Source organism: Manacus candei, unplaced genomic scaffold (assembly GCF_025592945.1).
Source record: "Manacus candei isolate 608988 ecotype Guabito, Panama unplaced genomic scaffold, ASM2559294v1 h1tg000046l, whole genome shotgun sequence".
NCBI lineage: Eukaryota > Metazoa > Chordata > Aves > Passeriformes > Pipridae > Manacus > Manacus candei.
In genome coordinates this window covers 3,531,432-3,551,203 of record NW_026138094.1, presented here as the reverse complement: position 1 = coordinate 3,551,203, position 19,772 = coordinate 3,531,432, and the positions used below count along the sequence as shown (strand labels likewise).

At 37.4% G+C, this 19,772-nt stretch overlaps 1 protein-coding gene across 7 annotated transcripts in view; it reads right to left on the bottom strand.

Annotated features, from left to right (window-relative positions):
- Positions 1–19,772, bottom strand: part of CCPG1 (cell cycle progression 1) — a 22,182-nt gene extending 2,410 nt beyond the window's left edge. Inside the window, exons 1-11 of one of the 7 annotated variants that reach the window (XM_051797200.1) lie at positions 19,656–19,739; positions 18,929–19,045; positions 15,578–15,649; positions 12,880–12,994; positions 11,857–11,936; positions 11,464–11,671; positions 10,428–10,523; positions 7,160–7,414; positions 6,365–6,376; positions 3,639–3,760; positions 1,157–2,571 (exon numbers count right to left, since the gene is read on the bottom strand). In XM_051797200.1, coding sequence (XP_051653160.1) covers positions 1,157–2,571; positions 3,639–3,760; positions 6,365–6,376; positions 7,160–7,414; positions 10,428–10,523; positions 11,464–11,671; positions 11,857–11,936; positions 12,880–12,994; positions 15,578–15,637 — 2,363 coding nt within the window. In that variant the 5' untranslated portion in view covers positions 15,638–15,649; positions 18,929–19,045; positions 19,656–19,739. Of the gene's footprint in view, positions 1–1,156; positions 2,572–3,638; positions 3,761–6,364; positions 6,377–7,159; positions 7,415–10,427; positions 10,524–11,463; positions 11,672–11,856; positions 11,937–12,879; positions 12,995–15,577; positions 15,650–18,025; positions 18,045–18,928; positions 19,046–19,655 lie in introns of those variants that run through there. The other 6 variants (XM_051797203.1, XM_051797199.1, XM_051797201.1 and 3 more) reach the window with 6 other exon arrangements.

The following is a 19,772-nucleotide window of genomic DNA, read 5'->3' as shown; positions in this document are numbered from 1 at the left end:
ATTAAAAATTAAAGTTCTTTTTAATAATAAATTAGGAATATGTATTTGGACTGTAAATAAAAACATAACAAATATACATTTGCCAAAACTACATATTAAAAAGGCTACTTGGTAGCTGATAATGGGATTATCATCCTCATGGTTCAACTTTCTACAGGAGAAAGTACTACCTCATAATATTTAGAAACCTCAAAGTATTTAATAATTCAGACTTCCAGCTGCAATGAAATGCATGAATTAATAAGCAATACAAACACAAAAGAGAAACCTGACTGAAGAACTGCACCTTGACCTAAATAGTAAATACGCTTTGCACTAAATACCAACACAACAAAAGGTTTGTTATGGCTACAAGGACAACTTCTCATGTATTATAAATGAGTTTATACATTGCATTTGTTCTTACCTGATCAGAATAAACACTAGCACAAAGGACTATATAGCCAATTTTGTAAGACAAATGTTAAGTATATATTTTATGTGGCTTTTAATAAGTAGTCCAGAAAAGACAAGTTCCACACAGTATACTAAGGCTGCTTGCTAAACCTGCTTTCACCAAAGTGTCTGCAGGACTAACAGTCCACCACATGTATCAGCTGCACACCACAAGTGCCCTGTAGAAGCCCTGAGAATACCTTTAGATACAGGAAAGTTACACAGGATGCTCTGTGATGAACTCTGCTCTGGGCCTACAGACTAAGCTACAAGAGTAGTGAAATTCCTGAAAAGCCAACAGGGAATATACCTGTCAGAACAGGACTCAGACTGCTCAAATATATTCAAAAACCTCATTCAGGGAAGGACAACAATAAAGTCCTAGTTAATGCTCCCTCCAAGACAGTTATTCATTCCATCAGGCAGGCAATGAGAGCTGTTCAGTCTAAGGAAATCCTACTGACAGTTACACTGTTTTCTAAAGAACCCAGCAGAAATATTAGATTGTGCTATTTACACACACAAAATTTATATGTAAGGTACTACAGATCCACTTTATGTAACACAATTAAGTATTTCCACCGAGTCCTTCAGAAAGTCTTCTAGTGTCTATGTCTATCTATCTACCCTCCTGAAGAGCATCTATTAGAACAAGGAGACTGCTTGTCTTTACAAAAACTAATTCATTGTGTTATCAAGTTCAGGAAACACAGAAACACACCTGGGTCCATACTGGGGTGAATTATCATAATGAAAGTAGTATCTGTAGACGTATTTGTCCAAATCCTCAAAAACCTTCTCATTATTACTCTGGTATTCCTTCATATCTTCCAGGTAATCCTTGACATCATTGACAAAATCAGTGAACAGCATCTGGTCATGTATAAATAACCCATTATGAAAAAACTTATTGATGAAATTTTCTAGTTCTCTCCAGTGATGAAAGTTATGTACAACTTGTTGCAAATACTTCTTCATTAGCCGGTTAAATTCATCCACCCTGATAGGATCCGATACTCTGTTAAAGAGACCGATGAATTCCTGATGAGCACATTCAAAAATACCAGAGCAGCCCTTGGGGACAAAGTGGTGTTTTCTATTACACACGTCATCACTGAGACATTTCTGAGAATCTGCATCTTTTTCAAATGTTGTAAAATGATGTTTTCTTCCACTTTTGAAATCTTTTGGCATGTTGGGTCCCCTGTAATGTGTGTGCTTCTGATTCTCATAGGAGTTATGGTCTCGGTAAAAAGTTCGAGCTTTCTTGTGTGCCTCGTATCTTTTATCATTTGATGACTTCTTTTCATCAAAGATGTTTTTTGTGCTGTCTTTGAAGTGTCTGAATGTAGACTTTACAGAATCAGTGAATTTTTTCAAGTTTTCTTTCACTGCTTCTTTAGCCTGCTTAATCTTTTCTTTATGGTGTCTTACAAACTCTTTCGTGGAATTTTTCATAGCATCAAAAGTTTCTTTAACCGAACCAAAAAATGTCTCCTTTGATTTCTTTCTAGTCTTACTTTGCCCTTTAGCACCTTTCTTTTGTCCATTTTCATTAAAAATTTCTTGTTTTTCAGTTTGGTCTTTTGCTTCAACATACAGCTTCTCCCACAAATCAGAGCGTTGTTGCTCGAAGTTCAGCTTTTTCTCTAGTTCTATTAGTCTTCCTCGTAGAGTTTCTATTTCCTGATTTTCTCTTAATGTATCATCATCATCATCATCATCAGCACTGTCAGGTGTTTGACGAGAACTTAACTGTTCCAGTTCTTTTTTCAGAGCTTCTGTAACATGACGTTCTTTGTCCAGTTCTCGCCTTAACATCTGTGCCTCTGCAAAGAGTGTTTCCTTTTGCCTGAGAAAATTGTTGTTTCTTTGCTTTTCCTCTTCCAAATGTTCCCTTAGTTTCTGATTTTCCATTACAATAGATTCAGTGCTAGTGCCTTTATCTTCTAAGTTTCTAATTTGTTGTCTTAGCTTCCTTAATTCTTCCTGAAGTGAGGCCAAAGCTTTTTCTTCCTTCTCTAGAGATTCTCTTAAGTGCTGATTTTCTGCAGCAAGGCTTTTTTTTTGAGAATCAAAGGATTTCTTCTCCACCTCATTAAAGGTCAAACATGTGGCAAGATCTCCCTTGAGTGACTACAAGAAACAAAAAAGAAAAAAAAGAAAAAATACTACAGTGAGAATTGTTACAATTGTAGCTAGAAAGATGAAAAACCATGGTAGCCCAAACAGAGTTTACTTGTCATTTTGGATGCAGTCAAACATATCACAGCAGGATGCAAAAATAGAGCTGGTTTGTTTATCTCAGCTCAGTTTGTTTATCACACAAACACTTTCTTGGCAACAAAGACCATGTGAGAGACTCCCTCTTCCAACCAGAGGTCATCACCCCTTGCTTGTAGTGGTTTAACTGGCTGAAGGATAGTCAGCTGGGTACATGAACTGTAACATCCTAAAAGGAATTCAAGATGTGCATGTTTGCTGCTGATTTATGTTCAGCAAACTGCATTTACAGATTACAAATCCAAATAAATTAGAAGTATGGGCATTCAACAATTGGGGCAGAACTTCATGCACTGATTTTGAACGAAATTAGTGGCTGAAAATACATGTTCATGTAACTATATTTTAACACAAAAGGATCTCCCCAGTCTGTTGGCACCAGTGACAAGCTCTAGAACATACTGAATTATGTATAAATGCTGTTTACAGCCACATAAAAGAAAACTAAAAAAAAAAAAAAAAAAAATAACACACATACACAAAGCACTCTCTAATCTTCTCTGTGACTGAGGTAACAGTAAAAAAACCAAAAGTACAAGTAAAGTATTTAAAAAATTAATAATCATTGATAATTTAGAAAGCAAATTCACAAAACCTGTAGGTTCAGCCTATAACAGGTTTTTAGCAGCATGTTCTACTTCTGCTGTCTTTATTAATGACAATCTGGTATTCTGTCCCAGGAAAAGAGACAGTCCCTGTGTCCAGATAACTCCTAGACTACATAAAACACAGTATGTTTAAACAAATTTGATCAACATAAATCTCTTTCAAGAATTCAAGAGAAAGAAAAACTATGTTCTCAGAAAGAATTTACTAAAGACAAAAATTTAATGGATTTGTGTGATGAATTAATTTCACTGTGTAAAATACAGACATAATGACAGAATAATGCAATGACTTCAAGTTAAGCTCAAACCTACCCCCACTTTGTGGTGCACTTGATCTCCTTGCTCTTGTTGGCACTGGTAAAGGTCATCTTTCATATCTTTGAATTCACGTGTCTTTGTCACCAGCTGCTGCCGTTTCTGGATCTGAACTGTACCTACAAAGATAAAAAACTTTCCTTTGATAGACTGACTCAGAGTAAGTAGTCAGAGGAACAGAGGAACCTAAACATCCTCTTCATTCTCTCTGCAAATTTCTGCCCAGTACTTACTAGTAACTGTTTAGCTGTAACAAAATAAAGATTATAAAACCACATTGTTACATACCAACTGTTTCTTCCAATAATAAACAATTTCTCAGATCCAAAAATTAATTACTACACTGTTTTTTATTTGATGACAAATAAAGGAATTTTGGAACATTACACAGAAACAAGCTAGATCCAAAACAACAAAAGTTGTGCAGGAAAGAATATGTGTGACTTCTTTGTAATTTTTTTAGTAACATGCAAGTCAACCAGGATAAAAGGAAGACCACTGATCCATGCATTATTCACTTCAGAACAACAACTCTGACTGTTAAGTAAACTTACATGAGTAAGACAGTATTAGCACAGTATTTAAACTTTCATGCAGAAACACAACTGTGGCACACTGCTCACAAAGCAACAAGTACTGCAGGCCCTGCCCTGTCATCCTTATCCATGAGCAAAGGCTCAAGAGTAAGCAAATATCCTGTTTTTCACTTGTCAGACAAAGGCTGAGACACTGGTTTTCAGAAAAAATATCTTTGCTGTACTAGACACTACTTTTTTTTCTGTCAAGGACAACTTCTTGACTGGTACTTCCCCACCTATGCATGTGTTCCCTAAATCCTCACACTGATGCAGTTTTTATTTATTTGCTTTTAAGAGTCTCTTGAATTGAGTCTAGAGCAGAAGGCAAGAGCAATTTTTAGGTATTTCATTCAAAACCAATGCAGCATGTGCAGAGTTCCATTTCTGTATTTAAAGGCAGGAGGAGATGTATTGTTAAACAGAAGAAATACTATAAATACTATTACACTGAAGCATGTTGTGCTCTCTTAATTTTAATTTAACCTACTGTCAAGTGTGACCTTAAGAACAGACAGTGGTATATAAACCAAGTTGAACTTCAATAGTTTAATTCAGCTAAGGGGAAGCAATGTTTTTGCAGAAATGATTTTAAGTTTGCAGAGTCCTAGCAAATACTTTTTGGAAGCAGATATCCTTGCACAGGTTAATTTAAAAATACTGACAGTAACTTTGGTTTTAATTTTTATGTTTGACAGGTACTTTTGAAGAATTCCATTGATCCTAACAATCTGAAGACTGCATCTGAAAAATCATCATTTAGTGTAAAGGGTTCATGCTAAGAGGAACCTGAATTACAGAAAAACACTTAAAGCTCTTTTTCTTCCCTTATCAAAAATCATAATTTAGATATAGTAAGCAAAAATGACATTTAGCAACACTGAAAATGAACATAATGAGGTGCCATTCCTCAGTAATTGGTTTGTGTTTCCAGCTGGTACTCTGAGTCACAGTATCCTTCAGATTCTTTAAATAATCTATCCAAATCCCTTGCATTAGAGCCATAGCCCCCTTTGCAGATTCTGGTGAAAGAAAAATATTTAATATCTGAATGTCCATAAGGAGACATTTTTCTGGCAAGGACTTCCTACTTAACTGTAGCTTTACCTGGAAAGCTTGCCCTCTTTCAGACCTCTTTCCTAGAGCATGATAAAGCCAGTTAACTCAGCTTAATACTGATTAGGATAAAGTTACTGATTAAGATCTAATCCTAGTTGCTTTCTACATCTCAAAGTCTTAAAGGGGTCCTAGATCTTGAGCTAAAGGGAAAACACTATCCTGATATCAATCCAAAAAAAGAGAAGCAATTTCATAAAAAGTAACCCTTTCCAACCCTCTTCCATGACAATCACCCTAACGTTATGAGACTGATGAGGAAAACATTCATTCCAAGGCAAATCATGAAAATGCAAAGTAGGGAGATGGATCCATCTCTAGGGAGATGGATTTCTCTTTGCAAGTCTGTGTTTAGAAAAAACCTAAAGCACAGGAAGATGGAAAGTAGGATGTGATTTCCTTTCTAGTGGTAGAAAGATCAATTATCACATAATCATGGAGAACTTTAACTTGAAGCAAAAACTAAAGCCACACAGTTACTTTCTTTCTTCTGAAAATGCTGCAATCACTGTCATCAGTGATGACAACTTTTGTTCTGAAGTACAGATTCAATTAATGAACAAGTGAATTCCTTAATAAAGATATGACCCCCGAGTTCATGTTCAAAATGTACCTCTCATCCATCCAAAGTTCTTTAACAGGATAGTATTTATCATTAACACTAATTTAAATACAGTGTGAAGTGATTAACAGAACTGAAATCTCAAGTTACCACCACCAAGCACTACCACAGACTGGTCTAGTCATTGTGATCCTCTATGCTTCCAACATGCCAACACACATCAGTCAATCAGTTTTTGCACTAATTACTACTACCTGCTGCAACTGCTACATAAAAAGTGTTTTACATTACTGGACTAGTCATTCCTATAATCTCACATATACTAGCAATTCTTGAGACCTGATTTATCATTTTATTTTTTTTAATGTAAATATGCATACATATATGGGTGTGTGTGTACACATACATACAATTTAATAGTTAATCTGAATGCAAGCACAGCATCCCAAATAGTCATTCATGGCTCTTACCTTCAGGTTTACCTAAGAATAAAAAAATTGGTCAAGTGAAAATTAGTAAAAATCTCAAAATAACTGTCAAAACTTAGATCCCTAAAAATCAGTCAAAACCAAATCCAATGAGAATCATATTCCCAGCCTCCAACTGAATGCCATGTCCTCTCTCACTTTTATCATAACACATGCATCTCAGAAAATCAGGAATGCACTACGTAGATTGGCATATGGAATGAGTTCTGCTGCTTTGTTACATGCAGTAACAATTTATGTAGTGTTTAACTTTAAGCAAGCCACTGAACACAGAAAAATTGCTGCTATCCTGGATTCCCTAAATGACTCTGGAATTGCAAGGACAAACACAGCACATTTTTCTCAGAGAAAAATATCGATACTACGAACTCCTGTGAAAAACGTGACTTGCTCTTACATTTACCAGACAAGTACATATGGGACAAAAGCCTGAAATGACTCTCTGAATGCTGTTAGGAATGGTAAGCACTACCACAAATTTATTCAAAAAGAAAATATGTGTTAAATGAAGGGTACACACTGCATTATGAGAACAACAAGAAATTTCTATCTGGAAGGGCAAGCAAGACGTAATTTCTATTTAGTTACTTTAATTTTGAAGTAGTTTGTATTAAACACAGCTGCACCACTGAAGGACCTCCCTGTATTACCGATTCATTAACAGCTGCTTTCTCTCATTTTTAGGTTTAGGCTGTTAGCAGAGAACAAGAAAAGCTATCAGAGCCCCAATAAAATGCAACCTGTTGATTCTGTGTATTTTGTTTGCTACGAACTCACCATAGAAGTGCCCAAAGCCCATGCTGATGGCAATCACCAAGGCCAGGACGATGCACCTGTTAAGGCCACTGCTGAACTGGCGCTGGGGCTGCTCCTCCCTGGGGGGCTCAGCCTCCGGCTCAGCCGGGGACGCGCCCTCGGCCTCGGCGCTGGACACCAACCGCTTCCGAGGGCGGCGCTTCCGCACGGCCGGGCTGGACTGGCTGCTGGTCTCGTCACTACTGGATTCCTCACTGCTGGCCTGAGATGGAAAAACTGAAAAACAGCAGAGAACAGTATTTAAAATGCATTAATCGTAGCTTTAAAAACCGATCTGAGCATCAAAATCCATCACGTTTATGCAGAATGTGTTTGGCATTTATCTTAGAGAACATAAATAAAACAAAATTAAAATTCTCTGTGTTATGAACAGACTGCATCATCTCCAAAGTTAAAAATTATTTTTTTTAAAGGAAATTATAGAGAATCAAGAAAACATCAGTAAAAAGCTGTACAGCACTTCCATAAGTCTTACCACTAAATCATTAGAAAGTGTTTCTTTCAGACAATTCTGCCTCTTAAAGCATCTACATGTATTGCCTCTGCAAATTCTTGTGAAGTAGAAAGGTTAGGAATTCAGTTTTCCTTCTCTTGCACCTATGAAGACTGAACTATTTAGTAATAAAAGAGCAACATAAAGGCTTGCTAAAAGAAAGCCTCCTAGAAGACAAACATGGTTTTATTATATTCTCTCAAAAAACTTCCTTCTGTGACCTACATGCAGCTGCAGACAAAATTCCACTAAAATTCTATTAATGTAGCTATTAGAAATATTCAAAGTCAATATACAAATTTATTTAAATACACAATTTTGTTTACTTTTAATGTCTGCCACATACTACCTATTAACATCTTTACCTGCCTTTCAAAAAAGCCATTTTCAACCACTGCTGCACAGGAAAATAACTGCTCGGGTGCTTTTCTGTTTGTCCTTCCCTAACACTCCTAATCCAAAACACTTGTATTGCCTGACTGATGTTTTGGTAAATTGAATTGGTCAAGATCTGAGATAAGAACAAATTCTAACCCTAAAAAATATCATTTATAGCATTTTTGTAAAATTTATGATACCATTTGCATGTTCATGTGTCTGTGGCCCAAAAGCCATATATTCTAACCAGGAAAGTAACAACTGAGCTGTAATTGCTTGTTCCCATTAGTGGTACAAGTGTTTGCTGCATATACTGTAAATAAATTCAAATAATCCAGTGCATAAGTAATTATTATTTCATCTCCCTCCTTTAAAAGCATAACTTTCAAGTGTAAGGTAAATATCAAGGGGAAGCAGTAGTATATTTAAAAAGTAGCTTTCAAGTATCTCCATTGCTGTACCTCATTCACATGCCTGAAATGGATTCAATGGGATTGATCAATGGAGCCTCCAGCACATGACAAAGTGCTCCTGCTCAGACACTAAATTTGCTGCTCACAATCACACAGTACTAATGTCCCTTCTAGAAATATGGGTGTTCATTTCTATATCAGAGATCATCACTCAAAATGTAAAAATATAAGTACAGAGTTACTGTCCTTGAACAGTTAGTTCACAACTGAGAAATCATTTGTCTGAGCAAAGCCATGCACACATCACTGAACAGACAAGAATGCCAAGCACTGCTAGCTATCACCTATAAAAAAGCATTACCACTTAAGATTCTTCACTTAAATCACAACTTGATAGAAGTGATTACATCAAGCACAGAAAAGATTACCAACTAGTATATGGAATACATGTCTAATTTCTGAGTCCATGGACAAGCAACATGCCAGATAATGAAAGACAGCTTTCCCCCTTCCTAAAAAAATCCATTTTAGTCAATTAGTCAAGCCAAACCAACCAAGTAGACTTTGCAATAAAGACAAATCACTTAAACAGCGACTTAGATATCCAGACTCTTAAATGAATTTATATAGCTTGGTACAGAAGGACACTATTTTAAAATCAGTCATTTAAGCAGATGCACACTTCCCCAGTCCTGGAAAATAAAGACAAGCATTCAGAATGCATTACTAGAATGCAGAGGTCAGACATTACAGAGGAATATACAGGACAGACTTAGTAAAACAGGTGTTACTATTGCTTATCTGTGGGGTTTCTTGGGGGTTTTCAACAACTGAAGAAACTTAAACACGAGTGGTTTAAGGAACAAGCTGCTTCTAGACAAATGAGAAAAGCTTTGATATACATGGACAGCAAAGAATAGAAAAGGGAAAAAAAAGACAATCAGAAAGCAAAATGCTGTAAGACACTTAGAGCCATTCATAAGCACTTACTGGCAAGTTGTCAACAGGAATTACACTTTTAGACCAGCACGACCCTGCATTACAGCTGCTGTAAGGACTCAGTACAAAGCTGAACTCTAACAATCCCAGGGTGGAAAGGACTACAGATGAAACAAAGAGTGACTGCAATAGCAGTCCAAAATTCCAGCTCCTACTAAGTGTCAGATCTACACCAGAAACCAGGTGAAGTAACATCAGTTAAGAATGTGATTCTCCTTGACATTTCTGCAAGACACGACTCAAGCCCAGATACAATTCACTGCAGCATATGAGCACTTCTGCTTGTTTAACATCATTCATGAAGCAGTATTAAAACATTTCTGTCTGCATGGTGAAGACAGTCTAAACAGGAACTGGTTTGCAAATAAAGGTGGCAGAAAATCCTTGCAGAACATTTTAGTATCTACATTAGAAAAAATCTGAAGTTTTTCCAACACAATAGAAAACCCAACAGGAAGTGGATAGCAAAGATTTCCATTGCCAAAAAGTACCATGAAAATGTCAACTGCTAAAACTTCGGCATTTAAAATAATTGCAAAAGTATTCCAGATATTTTCTGCAATACTTGATCAATTGACTGAGCAGCACTAGACACCATGCTGAAATCAGCTTAAGTTAGAAGGAAGAAATTATTTTTGCCAGTCACACACTGATTTGGAATCCAACAGGAACCATTAATTTAAACAGTCAAGCACATACATTAAAATGTAGTACAAACCTCACTGATGTCTGTTCCAAATCTCCATGCAAGATTAACAGTTTTTTTGAACACCAAATAAAGCACTGACAGCTTAGCCAATTCTCCAGTGAGGACTGGCTTTCAGCATCTCTCTGGAATATCAGTACTATAAGATCAAGTCAGATTGCTACTAAAAATTGTAAGAACACTCCATGCAAGCCATAAGCAATCAGCTTTACAAAAGCTGATCAAATTTAATCACACCACCTTGGAAAGGAAGACTGCGAGACACATGCTCTTTCACCTCATTTCCCCATCCCCTTACACAATCAGGAATCTTCCTCAGCTTCTCCAGCCAACTGACTTTTGTGTACAAAAACATAGAGGGGGAAAAAAAAGGCATTTTTAGAACTCATCCTAAAAGAAAAAAAGAAAGTCAACTAAATTTTAAATTAGAAATTAAGTCAGGTCATCCAGAAGACAAAGAAGGCAACTGCTTTGTTAGGAATCATCACTGGTTATAACTAGATGCTGTCATTTTCTGTTTCCAATGGATACTAAACAGATACATAAACATTTAAGGATGCTGCATCCTATTTCTAAGATAAAACAGTATTTTAAGTAAAATCCTGCTCTTGAAATAAACTTAATTTGAAGAGTAAGAATCAGCAACACAAAACTGCTACAGAGCATAAAGGGAACAGGAAAGACCACAAACAAGCAGCCAAAAAGAATCATAGAGAAAAACTGCAGAACTAGAGAAGAGCAACACAACAGTAAGAGGTTTTTTTGTTCTTTTAGAGGTTTGTTTGTTTTTAATTGAACCAATATTCATATCACTCCTCCTGAATATGATTATTATTCCAACCAAGTACTGAGAATATCTTATATATATATATGCTACGTAGCTATGAAGGTAAATTTTTGTAGTCATGCTGCTATTAGTCCTCATGGCACCAAAAATCATTTCTCTCCCAGTTGTTCCTCATTTAGGCCAACTCTATAAAAGCCAAAAAAATTGCCAGGAGAATTTTACTTCTTCAAGATAGGCTACAAATTTACTTTCTGTTTAAAACAGTGAATGCTTAATGGGACAGATCACTTCAAAAAAAAAAAGGTTGCAGACATACATTCAGACAAAATTTTAGTGTGAGGGCACCTGAAGTTTTTCTAGAGACTCCAAATCTTTGGACACTATTTTTTCCCCCTCTCCACACAAAGAAGGTTCCCTAAGCAAAGACTGGTTTGGGGTCTTTTTTTGGTGATATTTTCAAACAGTTGCTTAGTGATTTCCTGCTCTTACCAGTTTCTACATGGGAAAATGCATATTGACTGCTAGAGGAGGAACCCATGTTAAAATCCTCTGAACTTTGAGCTTCTTCACCATCTGCTGGAGCTTCCTCCTGACTCTGAGTTTCTTCTGGTTTTGGAGCTTCAAGTGTAACAATGTCAGAATCATCACTAATAGTTCCAACACAGGACCCATCGTCAGGAATTTTTTGTTTCTTTTCCTGAGGAAAGGGACAATGTGAAAATTACTCAGGTATATACAATATAAAGTAATTTAAAAGAAAAGAGATTTGTTAAAACTTTAAGAAAGGAAAAATCTGTATCTCCATTTTAATGCCTTCAAAACATTTCTTGCCATTGTCAGATGGGGTTCAGAGAAGCTTCTGAATGACAGAATGTACTTTACCTCTGGAACTGTCTGAGTTTCCTCAAATCCAGACACAGTGTTATCTACCACTGGTATCTCTTCATCATTGCTGCACTGAGCTATATAAATAAAAAGAGGAAAAAAAACACAAGCAAACAAACATGAAATTAAAACCAGTAACCCCAAATTATGCCCATACCCCATAAAATAAATGTAATTGTGACAGATTTCTATTATGTGCTTGTATCAGAGGCACTAAATCTTGTTTTTAACATACTTCCATAAATATCAGAATCCAGGACACTTAAATCCAAATTCTCATACTGATCATAATGTAAGTAACCTATAAATGAAAAGCACAGGTAGAAAAAAAGACAACCCTATATTGTAAGCTGATACTACAGTACATTTTTATGCTGGGGTAATTCAAGTATTTTCCAGATATTCATTGGAGTTTCTGTGTCTAATCCTGTTTCTACATGGAGATATTAGGAATTTGGAAACATAGCCAAATTTAGTCAACTGCACACTGAACCTGTCAGGTCTGTGTTCTCACAGCAATAGTCTTAGAGCAATAACACAGCAGTAGGATTAAATTTAGTAATTAAAATAAGTGGAAGGATTTTCATTATATTAATATGCACCAGACTTGCACTTCCAACTCAAGAAATGCTAACACAGTATCACAATGTTATTTTTTAGCAGTACAAGGATTGACTGTTCCTTCCAATTTATTCTTATTTGATCTATGACATTATAAAGGAATACTTCTTTTATCAATAACACTTCCATAAACTATTTTCCAACAGCATTGTTGTGAATAGTGCAGAATAGTGCACACTACTCTGTAACACATCCAAAGTATTGACAAAATGAAAGACATTCATCTATTTCAATAAAAGATACTTTTATAAGGTGATGATTGAATATTTTCCATGACACTGAGGAAGTAAGTACTTTGACAGAGGTCTGCAAAGTATAGAAACTGTGAGTTTCTAACTTTGTGCCAATGCTACAATAGATACTTATCTGTTTCATGAAACGGCTCCTTTTTTATCTTACCTTGCAAATCAACTGCTTGCTCCTCTTCTTGCAAAGAAACATATTCTTCTGAAACAAACTCATGATTATCATTTGTGCTTCCATTTTCTGAAGTCACTGTCTCTATGTCAGAACCCTGAAGGTGAAGAGTTTAAATGGACATTACAGTTACTGGGGTTTCCAACACTAAAGCAGGAGAAAAAGGTTACAGAGAAAACAGAACATTAATAATAAAAACAGAAGAACAATAACCTTTAAAACTGAAGAAAATTTTGAGCAAAAAAAAAGCAAGTGAAACACCAAGTCACTAACTAGAGGAAAACAACTGTTAGTGTGTAATACTCATGACCAAGGTTGAAAAAAGTCAGAGGAGAACAATTCTAGGGGGAAAAAGGACAGCAGTTAAGGCATCAACTAATAACTATGCTAAGTATTTTAAATAACTATTTTTATTACCTTTATTAGACCTGTTCATTAAATGGAATTTAGAGAAACAGGGAAGGTTCTGAATATGGGATCTAATTCTTGCACACATGTCCAAGTATTTTATGTAAGTACACATCACCTCCCCAAAATGGAACTTTCAAGAGTACCACCATGAACATTAATAAATGCTATTACCAGGAAAAACTATGTATAACTTTCCTCCATCTCAGTTCCTGTCAGCAAATTTGAATGGCTGCTTTAATAGTACATCTTTGACACAAGGAAAACAAATATTTATACAAACTCTAAATTAGATTTCTGTCTTTAATCCAGAAAGGAGTCTTAGTTATTAGTCAGCTGCCAGTCAACAACACCCTCAGAGCACAACGGGAACTGAAGATTAACAATGCTAGGAGACCAGGGCACTAAAGGCAAACAACATGCTTGACAATTCCAAATATTTAATCTTTATATTGTAATTTTTCTTTAAAAGCACTGATGGAACACAAGTAAGGTTCTAGAAAACTACAAACATGCAAAACATAACCGAAAAATACTAAGTCACTGTGATCCATAAATAACTTGAGCTGTTTTTGTAAACAGAGATAAGTTATTTTCGCAACAGCAAGTGTGAAATTACAGTAGTAGTAATACTTCCAGATCAGTTTGCCTGGATGTCTCATTTCAGGGACTCAAGCAAACACGTATGCTTTCATTTTTAAGAGGAGACTGTACTTCACAAAGATTAGATACCTCAAAAAGAACTGCATAAGATAACTTTGTAATGTGATTGCAGAATGTATGTTCCTTTCTTAAAAAGCGTCAAAAATTACCTGCTTTAGTAAACTGTCAAACTATCTGTCTTCTTTTTGTCTACAGAAGTGTCACAGTTTTAATCTCAAAAATTTTGCAGGAATTCACAACTCAAGTATAAGTAACTTACTAAAATCTGAGAGAAATCTCAGGAAAGAAAATACAAACTAATTTGGGGAGTTTGGCTTGGTTGGGATTTATTGATAGGTATACAGATTTACTATGTGACAACTGTTCTCTGGTGTGAAAGAACCACTACTTTTGTTTCTTAAATTGTGAATAAGGAAAAGAATAACAAAAATTCAGTCTGCCCAGGTTCTACAACAAGGCAGACATTAGGAATAGTGCTTAAAACAGATTATAATTTTAGCTAAAATTCCAAGAAACCGGGCTACCTGAGTATAGGGTAAGGTAGCCTTTTCTTTAAAACATGCAGGCTGGTGTGAATGCATGAACTCTGATTCACTGTATCTGTTGCTAGACCTCCATCACCCTTCCATTTCAGTAACAGTAAAGAGGTCAAGAAAAGATATTATCACCTCACTACCCTCCTACACAAAATTAGCAAGTCCTTTCTCAGGAGTAGTCCAACAATACACAGCAATGCCTCTCTGTCCAAAGCAGACACTCAGTTCAGCACACACAGCTGTCAGTTCTCTGCAGTCACAATCTGGACAATGGCCATTTCTTGCCTCTCTTAACTCAGTGCAAAACAAATCCAGAAACGGATTCCACTGTGTCATCACCAATACAGGTCACAATGATATGTGAGAAATTAACAGTACAGTAGTCCAAATTTGTCTAAGTCACAGCTCTCTTTCCTAAATATCCAAACCACTTCACTGAAGCATACAGAAGTCCACATCACCCCCTTCCTGGGTACCACCTGTGTGAAGGTACCCACCCATCTCATCCATTCTACCTCCTTCACATCCAAGATTCAAAGGGGTCTTACCAGGAAAATGCTGATAATGGCAGCTCCCAAACACCAGTACTTCCCCATTCTTATTTCCTTGAACCAGGAAAGAATAACCAGGAACAGAAATCTGTTCTGCTTTGGCTGGACAAACCCCTGCCATCCCACAACCTTGTGTTATGTTAACTCATTTAGACTGCATAATTCATTTGCGGTTACAGTGTAAAATAACCATCCCAAGAATGAAAACAAAGCCTGCAACTCAGAGCTGAGTAATCCAACTGCTGTAGTCAATTTGTAAACCCTTTCCCTTTTATCTGAGCAGAGTCCAGCAGCCTGTGCTCTCCTTTATCCTGCCTGGTGTGCAGGAGTTTTCTGTTTCTTTTGGTGACAGGATTCCAACTTGTCCATCCAGCCCAAAACAAGGAAAAGAACTTTTAACCTTCTCTTAAATACCAGCTTGCTACCAACAGAAATGGAACCAAGGCCCAACATTTATAAGCCTCAGACCAGCTCTCTTGTGCTTTTGAAACTGAGAGAACTTTACTAATTTGAAACCGGTACCTCATGATTGATGACAGTCCAGCCGCAGGAGGAATCACTGTCACTGGAATTTTCAGACATTTTCAAAACACACTGCAAGTAAAAGTAGATTCTTTTAATATGCAAGACACACAAAGCAAACACATACACACAAAGGTAGTCAATAAATCAATAATCGAAGTTAAAATTTGTCTGTAGTGTCATTGTTTTAGAGATGATTCAGTATGGGAAATAATTTCTGGATTGTTACATGCACAGGAACCACAGTTTATTCAAGAAAAACACTGTGGGTTTTTTGAGAATACACAAATTAGGATCTTCTGAGACTAATTCTCTCCAACTACTGGGCAAAAGCAATGTTTCATGTTTCTTTCACTCCTTCCAAGTGCTCTAAAATGTACTGATTCTGAGGAAAACTGAGAGAGTACCTTACGAGTACAAAACCAGCATGAAAATAACCTGAAGTACAAATTTTAGTTGTTACAATACTACTGGGACTTTGGGAGTTATTTTCAGAAGAAAACTGTCCAGCTGCAGCTCCCTGCTTATTTTTTCCCCTTTTTACCAGGAATTTACCAGAAATACAGAATATTCATGATTGCTGCATATTCAGATCAATTTCTGAGGTCCTTAACTAGCAAAATGACTTTAAAAAGAACTTTAATGCATTTCTTGTTCCTTGAAATAAAAATATATCAAGTTGTTACATAAAATTCATTATAGATTCATCTTGGTGAAAATCTTCCCAAAACTGAGCAATTTCCAATCAATTGCCTGTTTCACTGTGCATCAATGTAATAAAACAGCAAAAGAAATCATGGTTCAATAAAACTTTGGAGAATTTCAGACACCTGCTTTATTTCCCACATCTAATTACTTCCAGTATGAACACAGAGAAAAGCACCTATGTGTTTAAATTAATTTACTCTACTTTATTCCCCTGTCTTTACTCCCAGTTTGTTAACACCGAAAATATACACAAACCTTGAAGGAGAACATCCAAATACACTGGTATGGCCAGAAACCGGCACAACAAAATACAAAACTTTCAATTCCATTTAGCTTTCTTACGAAATACAGTAAACATCTGTCTCCTATCTCTGCATTATGGTCGTTATTGTATGTTTTTCTAAGATAACGCTTTTTTCTCATTAACTTCAATTAACATATCTACAGTACCTCTCTAAAAAAGCCAATGATGACCATAACAACCACAGTTTATAAGGCAAAAATATTCACTAATAATCAACTTAGGTATCAAACTTACAGAGAAACTGAATGTCTATTTTTTTTATAAAGCCCTAGTTTGAATATGATTGTCATTTTCCTGCAGATCTTTTTCTTCCTTCATTAGTGCTTTTCCTGGAATCTCAATTAGGGAATGTTAGGTTTGGGAGGGGGAAGTAGGGAGGATGTATTTTGGTTTGGGGTTTTTTCTATCATACAGCATATAATGATCAAAAATTTTTTTTTAATCGTGATCTATTTAAAAATCATACTTCTTCAATCTTGAAAATAACAAATGCCCAAGTGGCAAAAACTGTGTTCCAGAGTGACAATGACATCTGCTTGCTGTCATTAATTATTGTCAATTTGACCAGGCATCCAGCAGCAGCAGCATTCCTTTCAGAGGAAGGTAATTACCAGCCCCAGAACTCATCACCTGTCAGAAACATCACTGGCTATGCTGCAAAAAGTGAAGAGAACTCTTAAAGGATAACTTCAGGTCACCAGTACAGTTTTTGATACAAGTGCATCTGCAGATGTTGAAAGGGCAGATTTTAACAGCAGACTCTGTGCTGGACTTTGTAACATCTGTCTTCCTTCAGCTACTGCAGCATTTCCTCCTGGGCCCTGGCTAAGTTAACACAAATGCCATCCTGCTCTCCCTCCCCATCCACAGCACAGACTGGCAGGTAACTGAGCACTGCAGAAACTCAGTTCTGCTGATTACACATGTAAACATCCATCTTCCCTTCCCAAACACAAGTTTCAGGACCTAACTGTGTGGGTACTGACATCACCAAAAAATATTATAAAAAAGCAGACAAACAATCATTATTTTCTATTACTTGCTCACTTTGATACGTGACTTTGAGTTAAAAGTTATTTATCTTGTATTCAACCAGAATATTATACTAATAGTGTGTAACTGCATACAGGTGATCAGCCTCCAAAACAGAAAAATATCAAGAAAAAAAGTATCAAGAAAAATAATGGAATAAAAAAGGAATAAAGGAATAATTACAAAAACACTGAGGTTTGTGGGTAGAATTGCTAAATTTAGCCAAACGATGATACATAGATAGCTTGGCATCAGACTGAAGGGCAACTTTAGTGTCAATGCATTCCTACAAGTACATTCACTAAACACACATGTGTAAAACAGTTATCAAAAGTAAGGTATTTTAATAATTAGTTAGCTCTAAAAGATGAAAACAGCCTAAAAAACTTCAATAAAAAAATTACCTAGGTATGGTGTTCCTGAACTTCAATCATCAGCTAAACAGCTTATTTCTGTAAGAGGTTAATAACACACATAGCCCTAACTAAATCTGAGGTCAAATCCAGTCCCTTAAGTAAACTGAAATACAGAAGACCAATCTGAACCGAATGGCTAAACTGATCCACTCACAAAAACTTCACCAGCCTTATTCTCCACCAAATGACAAAGATCCAGTAAGAACCAGTATGCTTTTCCTACCAGCCTAAAGGTGCTGGATATGGCTGGCACTTCCTGAATGCAAGTTATTTTGAAAAAGTAGCTTTGAGCTACTAAGGAATTAAACAGACATAAAGCCTGCAAACTTCCTAACAAATCCAGATGACATTAATGGGTTCCAGTCCAATAACAGCAGGGATAACTCGAGGATACAGTAGTGCCACACATCTCCTGTAGGTCAGGCTAAGCCAGAAGGAAAGACTTAGGGGAAAAAAAAGAAAAAACAAAACCCACACCCCCAACACACAGTTTCACTGGTTTTGTATTCTCACTAGATATCTTCGTTGCCACTACTGCCACCACCTTTTTTATTTCTATCTAGTCAAAATAAATATCCATTATATTCAGAGTTCAACTTTAAAGTATTTGGAGGGGCAGGGATTCAGAAGTGTGAACTATTTTCCTAACCTAGTGAAATGCAAACCAGAAGCATAAGGTGTGAAAGCTTACAGCCATATGTATTGTTGCTAACGTAACCCAAGTTATCCCAGTTATCTACATAAAAATAAACATGAGATACCACATCCTATTTATCCACTGTGAAGCAGAATAAATACCAGACTCAGAAAGAATAACCACTCCAATCCAAACAAACCCTTAAGTTCTAGCATTTAAAACAAGAGGATTTCCTAGATGAAAAAAAAAACAACCTTCAATAAGCATTGACAAAGATGAGTAACAGGCACCAACAGGAATGTGAATGTGTTCTGTGGAGTTTGTTGTGCTGTCACTGCAAGTAAAAACTCAGTTCTCTTCCACAATAGCTTCTTTGTTACACAACAGAAATAAAACCAGGTTTAGAGGCATTACTTTTCAAGGTTCTCCTGCAAGTTTATTATTTCTGCTAAGTCGCAATTTTTCTTTCCCCACAGTAACATTCTTCTCTAGGAATATATTTAGCAACCCATACAGGCTATGATTTTCAGCAAGACCAATGTGGCTTCTGAAAGCCAGGCCACGCCAGCGCCGGACATTCCCAGCTCAGTGCCCACCGCTGCTCCCGCACAGGTGCTCCTGTTGCACCTGAACCAGAGCGCGGCGCGGGGCCAGCGCGGCTAAAGACACAGCGCCGGTGTTTATGAAACACAGCACCTTGCATCAGCCGGGGCGGCAGCGGCTCAGCATGAGAGGGAAGGAAGCTGGCGAACGGCAGCGCCCAGGGCAGGGGCCGGGGCCAGCACGGCGGTGACCCCCGCGCAGTGACCCCCGCCCGGCCCCGCGGCCGCCCCGCACGGCCCCGCTCACCCGCTCCCCGCAGCACCAGCGGCTGCCCCGGCCCCGGCGCCCCGGGCTGTGCCCCGCTCCGGGCAGCCCCTGCCCACGGCAGCCCCTCGGAGCTCCTCGCGGCCGCCCCCGCGGGCCGGACCCGCCGCCTACCTGAGCGCGGCCCCCGCGGGGCCCGGCACGGACGAGGGGCCGCGGCCGCCGCTGACGCCGTCACAAACAACCCGGCCCGCCCGGGCCGGCGCCTGCGCGCGGGGCGGCGCCCGCGGC